Genomic DNA, 13,666 nt, shown 5'->3' with positions numbered 1-13,666 from the left:
GGACTGACCCTGGACTCTGACCTCATAGGTAGCAATGAATAACCTAGTAAGGGCTCCAGTGGAAGGGGAAGCCCTTGGTCCTGCCAAGGCTGGACCCCCAGTGAACGGGATTGTTGGGAGGAGGGGGTAATGGGGGGAGGATGGGGAGGGAAACACCCTCAGAGAAGGGGAGGGGTAGGGTATAGGGGGATTTTGGCCAGGAAACCTGGAAGAGAAATAACAATTGAAACGTAAATAAGAAATACTCAAGTTAATAAAGATGGGGAAAAAAAAAGAGAATAAAGCAGAGCGAAGGTAGAGGGGAGTGAGCAGATCGAAGCGATGTATATCAGCCAGAGTATCTTCACTACTAATTTGTTAAACGACTGTCTACAGGTATAAAATACATCACTTGGTGGTGATGCAGAAGATAGATTTCTGCCCTAGAGAAGCAAGCTTGACTAAGGGAACTAGAATCTCTAAGGATCAACGTCAGCCCTCCACTATATTGATCTATATATGTGGAAGTGAGGAACTCAGACAGTGGGCAGGGCCCTGCAGCATAGGGACGACTTCCTAGACTTTTGCCGTATGCAAATATGTGGACATTCAGAAGCTCCTGCTAAGCAGTGGTTAAGGCAGGCGAGTATCGTGGAGTTGGGCTAATGGAGAAGGGCTCAGGCGACTGTGTGGCTCGCAAGACTGCAGCGTAAATGCAAGCAGAGACTGCGAGGCAGGAGCTGGGGAAAGGTGGTTATGATCACGTGGTAGAACCCAACAGTATGAACAGGGATAGGGAACAGGAAGGAATCACTTTCAGGGGAGGAGATGTTGGAAATGAAGGGTACAGAGCTGACAGGACACGTGACTACGCTGCCTAGCATGCACTGTGGGGTCACTACGGTCATTACATTTATTCACATGCATTTATTTGTCACTAATATGGAGTATGGTAACTGAATTTACTATGATTATGGAGTATGATAGTTTTCATAGAAAGAGGAATGATAGACATAAAGGTAATATCAGGCCTTAATCAGAGTCTTGAGGTCCCAGGAAACAAAAGATACCACCTGAAAGAACACGGAGCTTCAGGAGACAGGGAGCCAGGTATATCAGAACAGGCAGAAGCTGAAACACAAGGCAGCCGCCAGGAAGATGAGTGTGCCCCTCTGACGTATATCAGTGCCACTGGGGCCAGATATTAAGCAAAGGGCTAAAGCATCAGATAGGAAGGCAAATATGAAATAGCCTCACTTCCTTCTTCACAAGCAGTAACACAAGCGAGCAAAGGGCAGCCTTGATTTGGTAATTGCTGCATCATGATTTAAAGAGATATTCTGGTAGTCAGACGGAGGTTTATACGGTGAGACTGGGCCTGCTTTCTCAGTGCTCCCTGGATGGGCGTTTGGGGTCGGAGAGAAAGGAGTGCAATGCTGGTAATGCTCCCCGGGATCTGTATTCTTACGCACAAACTAGATAACATGCTGTAATGGTCAGATCTGACTGCAATCTTTCCTTGAAACTAAGAAGTGAGATTTCAAGCGTGGGAAAGAAGCTTTTGTATCCTGAAACCGTTAAGCTGCTTTTAAGAGTAATATGCCTATCTTGAAGTACTTAAGTAGAACAAACTTAATAAGCTCTGATTCTGTGGAATGTAATTTCTAGCGGAATCAAGGAGTTAAAAAAAAATACCCATAAATGGACTTAGCGGAGCTGCCTGTAAATTTTCAGGGCAAATTTTTATTTTTTGTTTGCTGCCTTTCACTTCTTTGCCTCTGTGAATGAGAGTTTCCCATGCTTCAGGTAAAGAGCAAGCTGCCCTGTTTCTGGGCAGCAATGCCACAATGCCTTCAGAACTTCTTATGCCACTGTGAAATTGGTGAGCCTAGATGCCGGTACCAAACAGATTTTCAAAAACCTCTGTAGCTTAGAACTCTAAGACAAAATACATACACCAGTACACGCACTGAATCTAGGCTGCTGTCGATATACTCTTTTTCAAGCATTAAAGGGAGAAGAAACAGCCCACGTACAATGGGACTTCTGACTTCAAAGGCATAAATCCCATCTTGCTGTCAAATGTGAATTCATCTGCCAACTTTTCATGACTATCTGGAGACATAAACTTGATAAAAATTATGACTATTGCTAAAATCGCATTTTACCTGTCAATTTCTAGGGCTTTCCACGTCTCTGTTCTTCTTTATAAGACAGTCGAATATATAATGAATTAATAAATAGAAATTGTAGAATTTGGGTCTTACCATTTTTGTCTGCTCTCCTCAGTATCTGGAAAGAAAAGAAGAAAATCGTTATCCTCTTTTTCTGCTGTGCTGGGGCTTAACTCACTTGTCTAGCATATGTGCAGCCCTAGGCTGTGTTTCCAGGATTGGCAGAAGAAAAAAAAGAAATCTTTTGCAATGAATGTTACATTTACCCATAATTCATATATTGCTAAACAAATAAAACTCCTATGTTAAGTGAATGTTTTCCAACTGAGACCTTCCTTTTTAAATATTCCCTCATCTGGAGACAGCTCGAATGCTCATCAACAGGTTAAGTGATAAACCAAGTGTGACATCAGTATAATAAAGAAGTAGTGGGCCATTTAAACATAATCAACCATTAAAAATAATTTACATATAAAACTCTGGTTGTTTCTTAACATGGTTAGGCTGAATAGAAAGCCTAAGCCCCAAAACACAAAAGTCTTGGTATATACAGGTTTTAGCTGCACGATAATATTTAGTGACAGAAAGTAGATCAATAGCTGTCTAACAACTGTCAGGTCTGAGAGCTATGGATTATAAATGTATATCAGAATACTGTTGAGGATAATAAAAATGTTAAATCATCTCAAGTACAATTGTTTCACTGTAGAGGGCACAAGTGTTCACAGACTAGCACTGGAGAAACCAGGAATGTTAATCATGAAAGGTTGTCTCCTCAATGAAGGAAATGTTGCTAATAACATGGTGACCTTTGCTCTGTGTAGAGCCAGGCCTTACCCAAATCCCCCAGAATGTTTATCCCATGCTCTTCCTCCCTAGACCTTATTTTTAGTTTTGTTTCTCGTCAATTGAGCTCATCCTTAGGGGAGAAGTCACATGAACGCTATAGTCTGCCCATCTCTATGCTATCTCAGAGACCACACCAGATCCCGGGCCCAGAAGCTGTAGAACCTTCAATCACAGGACTTTGCAAAAGAGTTTTGAAGTAGTCATCCCTTAAGCTTTGTTGCACACATGGGAAGAATTGTTACCAGAAAACTTTTATCCAAATTGTACTATACTTAATTATGTCCAAAATAACCTAGCCTTGTGTCAAACTCTACAAGTTTGACTTTGCTTGGCTGACTATGTCATGGTGAACTGAGTTTTCATCCTTGCCTCTCTTCAGATTGTTTTGTTGCCAGCTGTGACAGTTGCGGGAACCGTCACATTTCACATGTTAGAACTCAAAACACTTACATTTTAAATGTATGCACTTTAATGTAAATTAGTTGGCATCTCAATAAAATTTGAAATAAAAGCAGAGCAGAAAAATAATAAATGACCGGTAGATAGGAACCCACACATCTATTCTGTCTTCCTTGATATAGTAATAGTGTTAACATAGAACCTCTTTATGGTGTGTAGATGTACTGTGATTCTCTGGCCATCTGGTGTCCCTTACATGGTGGCAATGTTTTCTTTTTTTTTTTTTCCTAGAACACTTAGTCTTTCCTGTATTTTTGGTTTCTATGCTTAAGGGCTAGGTAGAACATTCAGGTCTTATAGAGTATCACATCTGTTGTTTGATGTGTCAGGAACACCTTAGGGTCAGTCAATAACAAGCTGTACTTGAGCAGTTAGGAGAAAGATAGAATTTGCTTGTTTGGGACTTAAACATGGAAAAATATAGGCAAGGTGCTGCCCTTGGACATTGTGTTATACATGCTATGGGTTGAACTGTGCTGTTTTCCTGAAAACAGGTGTTGAAGCTCAAGTTTCTTAGTACCTATGAATGGAACCTTATTTGAAATTGGTCCCTCTTTGATATAATTAGACAATGATGAGGTATGGGGCCTAATGTGATAGCCTTCTAAAAAGACAACAATACAGGGACACTCTCAACACTCCAAAAATCTGTGTTCAGACACTTGGAAGAACCAACTAGTGCTCTCTGAGCCCCTGGATAGTCTCTAAGGAGATAACTTGAGGTGCTTATTACAAAGGCCAATACTCCATTATATATTTAGACCTTGAACAGTTTTTGGATCTTTTATTTTTTCTGTTAGGAGCAATCCAATTAACCCCATGTGATGTAGGCAGTGGCAGAAATCTAACTGGTCTACGTAATGTGTTGCATACACACCTGCAGAGAATGACTGTCTATGGTATTGAAATGCAAACTTTAATTACATGGAAAGAGCCCTTGAGGTTCTTTTCCCCCCGAGTAAGCTTTAATTATAGCTAAATAACCAGAACCGCCTTCATTTTTGCATTGGTGCTTCTTGGTGAATGGTTTAAACATAGACAACTGTTTTCATTATTACTTTGGTTAGTTTTCTTTGTTCTATCACAGGAAAAGTATCCTCCCTTCATTCTTTTGCCTTCACACAACTGAGGCATGAATAAATATACTCTTCCCTAAAATGTTTTAAATTATAAATACCAATATTATTTCTAACACATCTCATCCATGAAATGTTCCCAGCAACAGATGGGTACCACTCTAACTATCAAACATATATCGGTTCTCCATTTAACAAAATAAACTTCATCACTGTGACAGGATGACTTTCAGTAGTGAGGGATCCACTTAGAATAGACGGATACGGGCTGGAGAGATGGCTCAGCCGTTAAAGGCTAGGCTCACAACCAAAAATATAAGAATAGACAGATACAACATTCTTTTCCTAGCTTGGAGTGGTGACTGGTAGAAACTTTGAAGATCCTTTCTTCCATAAGAGCTTGTTCCTGTCTTCCAAAATCGAAAAGCTACAGCCAAGTCAGAGAAGCATGAAGCATATCTCATCCCTTGTCTTTGATTGACCTTGAGATTTGAGTTTTGACTTCTATTGTGTCTTCGTGAGTGTGAAATGTCTAGAGTAGAAGCAATCGCACATCTAGGAGTGGACACAGGACTTCCATCACCACACCATGGAAACAACAACCAGGGGCAGTACTCAGGCTCTCAGAGATGAAATTAAGACAGAAGCTCATGTTATTAAGCTCCTGTAATTAAATATGGATAGAATTGCCACTTCTGCAAATTTTGCCTCAGAGCTCACAATATAAAAAGAAAATGCACTGCAGACGAGAATGAAGCTCAGTATGTAGTGTTACTACAGCCTGCTAATCTTAACAGCTGTCCTCACTAGGCATAGTAAATACATTTAATTATGTCCTGGGAGGAAGCTTAAATATGAACAATACTGTACTTCACTATAATTTACAGATTATCATACAGCTTCCTTATTACCTCCAGATATTCTTTGATACCTGTAAGTGAAATTCCTTGTTTCTCACTTTAAGTTATTGAGGCCAGACATTAAATGTAAATGTTATCTTGAAAGTATAAAACTGTCACAATTCACTGGACTAACAGGGTCCCCAGAACAGGACTCAGGTTATGATTTAGGGTAAGATGAGTTGTTGAGGATTTAGCTCAGTGGTAGAGCGCTTGCCTAGCAAGCGCAAGGCCCTGGGTTCTGTCCTTAGCTCCGGGGAAAAAAAAAAGATAGGGTAAGATGAGTTGTCAGTCACTTGGTGGAATCCTGGAAAAATTGGATGTACTGCAGAATTTTGGAGTTTATATGGAACATAAACTTATATATAGAAGAAAAGAACAAGGTGCACAGTCCTGGGCACACAATAGATAGTTTGATACAACACCACAGACTGCCCTCAGGGTCCAGGGAAGTCGGCACTAGAAAACACATGACTAAAATGTAATTAATACATTCTATTCCATTCTTCTCAGTGTTGCCCAAGGTAAGCCCTGTGTGGAAAGATATAGCAAAAAAGCCATCCTTGTCTAGCTTTCTACTTGACATTTTCCAAAACATACAACCACATTCAAAAATCCCAGTGTGCATGTGTGACAGACAAGACAAGAGATGTGTAGCAGGAGCAGAAATCAGGCATAGGCTCACGATGTCAGAAAGCCCTTTCTGCTCTAACGATCCCCTATCTATGCCATCTCTCACACAAATAAGTATGTGCGAGACTCAGAGTCAAACACCGTTTAGAAGGAGAAGCTATCACTCAATGTTACCAAGTTCTGACCTCCCAGGCCTTTGCATGAGCACATACGTAGATGGAGAGAGGAAAGATATCAAATTATAAAGTCATCACTTTCTTTCTGACACTCTAGCTTTCATCCCACCTTATCAGCAAAATGGAGAAGGTCCTGTTCCTTCTCAAATAAAAGCAATGAGAGGCAGGAAGTATGGTTTAGAGGTAGAACACCTGCCCAGCATGCACAAGACCCTGGGTCAGATGCCCAACGGCGAGCATAAGAAGATTCAAAGGAAATCTATTTGAGAAGGACAGTTCCATTGGATGATTAGAGATGCAACGAATTTCTTTTAGAATTCCTCTTGCGTCAGGAGCAGAATTGAAGATTTTCTCCCACTGTGAAGTAGCAGACTCGATTAATCAAAAGAGAATCTGACTACTCTAGGGACTCACATTTTAAATGGGACTTTATTCTCCATTATCTGGAATTAGGAAACTTGGGGAAGCATAGTAAGGTGGTGGAAAAGGAATGCAATTGACGGCCTTCTGATCCTTCTGTGTTGCTGTGTACTGGAACCTCCCCTGGTCCTCTCCCTGTCTAGCAGGTGTGAGTGGGTCAATACGCCCAGCAGGAGTGTGCCAGCATGGGTGGGCAGCCAGCACTCGGAAAAGGCCTTCTTCTCACCCTCAGTAGGTATTCACAAATAGTTATGATGACGGGATATATAATTGTGACTCCTCAGGGAAAAATAATGTAAATAATCCTCATGCAGTTCCTTTGTGAATTGAGCTACAGCTACTCTACTTAGGAATTCATGAATATGAACATGGATATCATAATACTTCAAATATACATTCTATGTGTCTCTTTCCCCTTTGTTCTTTAGATTGTTACCCCATAATGAAAACATGACACCTGCTGAGGAGTATAAAAGAGAAGGAAATAAAATACAATGACTCTACACAATCTGATTTTCATGTTAAGTCAACCAGCTATCTTTAGTTTCTAACCAGCTTTCTGGGCCTAGCCGAATCCTCAATGGTATCTTCAAATGGGTTTAAGCAGATTCCCTAAGAAGTCTAAAGATTTACGGTGTCAATGATACTCGTATATAAATAAAACTATTCTTATTGGGAGATTCACTTCTTTCCCCAAATTGGGAATTTATCTGTGAGGTGCAAGGTCCCCCCGTGGTTTCATGGCTCTTCAGATCTAAAATGGGAAGTACAGCTACCTGGTCCTTATGATTTGAATAGAATTCAAAAAGCGATCATTCTTAGCAGGGCTACTAGAATGTGCTACATCTAATCAAATCGAATGATGTATTTATGTTTCACATTTTGTTTTTGCTAAAACCAACATGATCCAGAAATGAATAATTCAGAGGTCTCGAAATAACCGACCCTTTTTCATGTCACACAATTCACCAGAGTGTTAAATTTTTCCACAAAATAACTCAGAAATGTGTAAACAACATATTTTCTATCCAAGAAAAGGAACCCAACTGCAGCTATTCTTTTTTTAAAACCATATTTCACAGAAAAACGGGCCTGTTAACGCCTTTCTTGTGGAATCAGTTTTTTCTTTTCTTTGTTTGTTTTGGTTTTTTTCTTCCTCCCAATTCTGGAACTAGAGTTAGGAAGGTAAGGGAGCCAGTCCTGTTTATAGATGAAAGTTCCATCAGGACAGGGACCTTACCTTGATTGTAGAACTTGGGAACAACTGTACGTATATAATAAATGAGATTTAAAGTTTTGCTTTTAAAAATCTGCAGTTGAACACTTGAGCTTAGAGCGGTAAGTCTGCTGGGTGGCTTTTTTTGTCTCATACAGTTTCGTTTCATTTCTCAGCAGAGGATCAGCAGGACTTGTTAGAGGCATACGATAAAAGCACAAAGCAGTGCTCAGTGTCCTCAGAGGGCAGAGCAGACAGACCCAAGAGAACAGAGGTCCCACTTGATCTCAGAATTAACTTCTTGGCTGATTAGTTTTCTTCCTCATAATGGTCTGGATGGGAAAGGTCCTGATTTCCTCCTGGTCCTAGGATTTGCCTGCGCACGTGTGCTGACTTAACTTTATATTGACCCAACCTAGCTCCTGGATATCAGGGAATGAAGACATAATTAGAATATCTAGAGCATAGACTGACCCTACATAGAGGTTGTTGGGTTTTTTTGTTTTTTAAGAAAAATAAACTATAACAACTTGGAGCAGCAAAAAGTGGAAATCGTGTTTTCATGGGGAGAAAATGGCTGACCCCCAAAGCCTGAATCTCGTATTTGTACTGCCTGGTGATGTAGAGAGAAGGCTGCCAGGAGGTGGGGTTGAACATTCGACTAAGTGTCTTAAACAAGTCTTAATTATTGATATGAATGTCTCCTCAACATTCAAAAAGAAAGAGTCTACATAATTCATTCACGATGATTCGAGGACTCCTTGCCCCTCCCCCATTGTCTTCAAAATCCCTGACTGGCCATTATGATTATTGTATTTGATGTTCCCATATTTTCACCTTTCATAATCAAGTGTATTTGGCCTCTGCATCCTTGGACTTTAATAAGAAGAGATGGTTGAGAGAAGGGGAGGGGCAGAGACAAACAGGGCTCCTTGGTGCTTTGCCCCCTTCACATCATGCTAAGCAAGGAGCTGCTAGAACTGGCTCCACTGAGCGAGCGAGCCAGACACTACCTGGGGGAAGAGAGTGAATTTGACATGTGAGCAGCAGAAGCAAGGAGAGTCAGAACCCAGAAGGCAAGCCACCCAGGGACAGGAAAGCCAGGGAACCTAACAAGGCAACCGGGTGAGAAACAGATAGCCAAAACATCCGGTACAAAGCAAAGCAGAATCAAGGAGCAAATAAGATCTAAAACTGCTATATTTATAGAGAGATAGAGATATTACAGCATAAGGGTAGAAAATAGCACAGAAGGAAAAGAATGGTCATGTTAGAGAAGCAAGTGAAGGAAGTCAATCCCCAAGCAAGGAATGGGACCAAGGGGAAAACCATCGAAAGCTAGAAGAGAAGGTTAATGATAGTAATTACAACTTAGGCACGGGGGAGCAGGATAACAGGAAAGGGAGCGGGCACCAAAAGGGAAAAGAAAATCATTATCATAAAAGAGACCTTAGCTACTGTTGTAAAATAAAAAGGGAATACGTTCAAAGAAATTGTTTTTAGAGGCAGCTGGGAGCAGCTGGAGGGGCATCACAATGTCTAAGGCTTCCATCAGCGCTCCCCAGCACAAGGGAGAGTGCTTGCCAGCAAACTGGTCAGCAGGGATGAGTCCGGAATCAAGTCTTACACAGCCCAGTGGAGACTCTCCAGCCCCCTCGAAGCCCTAGGTGCTGGGAAGTCGAACTTTTTGGGCTCCTTAACGCTGATAATCAAAGCTGCAGGTCTAGGGCAGCTCTTTACAAGTTGGATGACAGTTCTCCCGCTAGCATTTATTTGCCTAGGGTCCTCTGGTGGGGACAACGGACAGGAGACAGTTTGGGTGGAGGTCTGATAGCACCGCCAGTGGGCAGCCGCTGCTCCCGACCCCTCCCCTCTCACAGGGGTGATGCCTAAGGCGCCCACCTAACTACTTCGTCTATACTTACGTCGAGGAAGATGGACATGCCCTTGGACAGCTGCAGGGCAGAGCTGAGCTCTTCCGAGGAGTTGTTGGAGGACGGCGAGGTCTCCCGGGAATCCTCCATCCTCAGCAACCCTGGCGCCGGCGGGCAGAGACGGACTGGGCGGGTGGGATGCAGCGGTTCTGACCTGGTGCTGTCTCAGCTGCCGCCTCCCCGTGCCGCGCCACCGGGGTTGGATGCGAGTGGGTGTTCGCTCTGCGCGCACCTCCCTCTGCTCAGCGCGGACTCTCCTCCCTCTCCCGCCTCTAGGCTTCAGCACACTAGCTCTCTCGCCGCCCCCTTCCCGTGGCTGACTGCACCTCACTGGGGATCAGACTCATCCCTGCACTTAGCAACAATGTAACTCCCTTTGCCAGAGAGCATTCCCTAGCCTTGGCAAGCCTTCAGTCACTTGCCAGAGGTAACCTTCTGGACCCTGCCCACCACAGGGCACTTTACTGGATAGACCAGATCGAGCTTTGTCTGGGCAGCAGAGGGGCGAGGTCAGAAGCACTAAGGGAAAATCATGAGCGGCAAGAAGGGATCTGACTCTTGCTAATTCCATCCTTGATGGAAACAGAACTCTGCACCCTCCCCCCTCCCCAAATCCTCCCCACACCCAACCTGGTTCCTGGATTCTATTCTGGAAGGGATGGCTAGTTTAGTTTGGAATTAAGGCACTGGGTTTGGCCATCTGCCTTAGTTGCTTTTTTTATCTCGTGGTCTAGCAAATTGCTAAATCTTTAAAGTTTAGTTTTTATGAATCGGTAAAATGATCACCAGGGTGGTCCTTAGCTCATAGTTCCAATGCTTGCATATGTGACACCATCAGGTAGGTGGTGTAGGGAGGGGGAGGCAAGCCAGGCACATCACAGACAAAATGTAGGAAGATAACTCCTTGCACCAGTGACCCTGGCCGTGAGCTTCCAACACTGTGGATTCTGGTGTTTCCACCTCCCTACCTCCAGGCTGCTCTGTTATCTAGTGTTTACGAAGAATGAGTTTAGTTAGTCTCAGCTCTGACCGAACGTGTGTCACTTAGAGTGTGTGTCAACTTCAAAATGTCCTATCAGATGAATTGTCATTCTTCCTGCAGGCTCTCTTCATGCCTAGACCTCAAAGATCCGCGCTTTCTGAGCTAGGGTACAGAAAGGCCTTACAACAGCACCCTTCCAATGGTGCATTTATTCATTCTAGGAGTCAGGAACTTCTACAGAGGTATTTGTCGGTCTTAATCCACTATACTCTGAGAAAGGCCAAGATATATGAAAAGCAATGTGTTAAGTAGGCTTCTGACTGAGAGATCCAACTGAGCAGGGCCTTGATATCACCCCAGCATAGTTATCAACAGCAGAACTGTCAATAAAGATGCCTCTAATGGTTTCAGCCTCCAGCTCCTTGAGACCCCTCCCACCCCAGCTACATGAGTTGTCCCAGCCTAAACCCCAGGCTGCACAGATGCCCAGAAGGATCCCGAGACACTAAACACTGTTCCCTACAGAACCCAAGGGCGAAATAAAATATTCGCTGCATTTTATAAATAAGTTTTGGGCATCAACTTGGAGCAAGTAGCCCAAATGAAAAAGTACCCCTCCCTACAAAGCAAAATGAAAACAAATTAAGGCCCGAGATTCACGTCCTGATTCATGTTCACTAGCACGTGATTGTCCGTGGCCATATTTTTTTTTCAGAGCTTCTCAAACAATCCCAATGATCCCAGAATTAATAAGCACTTAAAGAAGAAGAGCTACAGAAATTAGGCAGAGGCTAGTGACCTCCGACCTGAAGAATCCAGGGATGAAGCACTGAGCTTCATTAAGTCTGGGGTCAGACACTTGATTAGGGGAGCTATTGATTGGAGCTGTGCTTTGAGGACTATTAATCTTGAATCTTCATGTATTTATACCTTATTAACTGTGAGTTTTCTTATCTGAACAACTAGCATAGGCCCTTTCCTTTGACAATTGCCTATCAAAACAAAATGAAGAATCATGAAAAAGTCTAGCCAACCCATCAAAGAAGTACTGATCCTTCAAATCACGCAGAAGCAAGTGCATGCTGACAATGAATGCTATGGAGTTTACAAAAACACCGAATTTGTTCTCACTGTTGACTTTTTGTCAGTAAGTACAGCCTACATCTGGGCTCTCTAACTCGTGTGGGTCTCTCTGCCCTCATATTCAGCCTTGTGAACTTAATATGCTTGTGCTAGTCCCATGGAAACAAGCCTAGGTGAAAAGACAGATTTTCTTTGATTAGAAATGAAAAACTGGAAAGTAATCTGTCACCTGTGTTTAAAACTAGAGAAGTAGCTGTAAGATTTCAGTGACGTCATCCTGCTTCCTTGGCTGACAATGCTTGACAGCCTATGTACCTCTGGCTGTCCTTGTTTCTTCTGAGGAGCTATGGAGAAGGAATGTAGGAAGGCCGGAGATAACCTAGTGGTTACAAGTCCTTACTGCTCTCGAGGAGACCTAGGTTCAGTTCCCAGCACCCACGAGATGACTCACAGCAGTCTATAATTTCAGTTACCCACACGATACAATGCATACATCTAGACTAACACCCATAAGCATAAAATAGAAATAAATAGAAAGAATAAGAATTTATGGCTAGTGAGATTGCTTCATCAGTAAAAATACTGCCCATGAAATCCTGGCTGGGTTCAACACTGTAACTCATATAGAGGTAGGAAGAAAGAAGGGACTTCACAATTCTCCTCTACGGGGACTTCCTGGCAGCTGTGCCCACACATAAACACAACAAACACCACATATACACACACTCACACACACACATGCACACACATTATATACACATATCACATTCACACACATACACATTCCACATACACATATGCACAAATACATATCATACATCTCACACACACATGTAGAAGTGCATATGTACATATGCACACACATCATTACATACACACATAATTTTAAAAGAAGAAATGCAAATCATTTATCAACCTGCTGGTAATTATTTCTTTTAATGGCTTCCACAAGAATTGTATTATGCTATAGCTGACTTGCTTTCATGACAAGAATAATGGTTAAGGAAGGCTCCCCGAGAAACAGATGACAATTAGATTCTCATTCACAGCCAAATTCAATCGTCTTTACAAAGTGGTAACCGAACATATTTTTGGTTTTCTTTTCATCTAGACAGAGAGCATTTTGAAAACTGTTTTCACACATCGTTTTCCTGAAACACAGATGCTGTACTGCTGTGCATAGTATCAGTTGCAAACAGCAGACAGCTGACTGGAAGGAGGAAGTGTATCTTCTTCCCAACTTATTTGGAGTGAAGGCCTGGGAAGAAAGAAAGCAAAGGAGAAAGGAATGTAATTGAAGATTATAGCTCCCAGACCTGCTCTAAGACTGACATGAAGATATTTGGAGCATTTCAGCAGATGATGGCTATGTGGGAATGTATTGAATTTCAATCCATCTGTCTCGTGGAGGAACTATTATCTAAACCATTTCAGACTGCCGGGGATCTATTTTATTTATACTTTAAATCTAGGGAGCACTATCCTTCGGAGCAATGACTCAGGATCCTTCCGGTCTGGTTAATGGACATTCTGTTGCTTTGGAAACCTTAGAACCAAACCCATCTTTTATCTGGGGACCTAGACCGAGGGTTTATGTTCTGAAAACAGGCAGGACTCATATCTCCTGTACAATGGAAGATGATTCCTCTCATAGAACCCAGAGCAGATGATGAAATGTAGGTTTAACTGATAGGATACTTAAATCCAGATACAATCTAGGAAGGGACATTGTTAATTACAGTGGGTACACAGAAGCGAGGGTGGGGTGGCCACAATGCTGGAAGAG

General features: G+C 42.4%; 1 protein-coding gene across 1 annotated transcript in view; it reads right to left on the bottom strand.

Annotated features, from left to right (window-relative positions):
• Nucleotides 1-10,192, bottom strand: part of Necab1 (N-terminal EF-hand calcium binding protein 1) — a 188,028-nt gene extending 177,836 nt beyond the window's left edge. The window contains exons 1-2 of the mRNA XM_032905585.1: nucleotides 9,807-10,192; nucleotides 2,247-2,271 (exon numbers count right to left, since the gene is read on the bottom strand). Of these exons, the coding sequence (XP_032761476.1) occupies nucleotides 2,247-2,271; nucleotides 9,807-9,905 (124 nt within the window). The 5' untranslated portion in view covers nucleotides 9,906-10,192. The remainder of the gene's footprint in view (nucleotides 1-2,246; nucleotides 2,272-9,806) is intronic.
• Nucleotides 10,193-13,666: the final 3,474 nt, after the last annotated feature.

The sequence above is a fragment of the Rattus rattus genome, chromosome 1, assembly GCF_011064425.1.
Source record: "Rattus rattus isolate New Zealand chromosome 1, Rrattus_CSIRO_v1, whole genome shotgun sequence".
NCBI classification, from domain to species: domain Eukaryota; kingdom Metazoa; phylum Chordata; class Mammalia; order Rodentia; family Muridae; genus Rattus; species Rattus rattus.
Note: the sequence above shows the minus strand (reverse complement) of the source record. Positions and strands in the feature narration are given on the sequence as shown.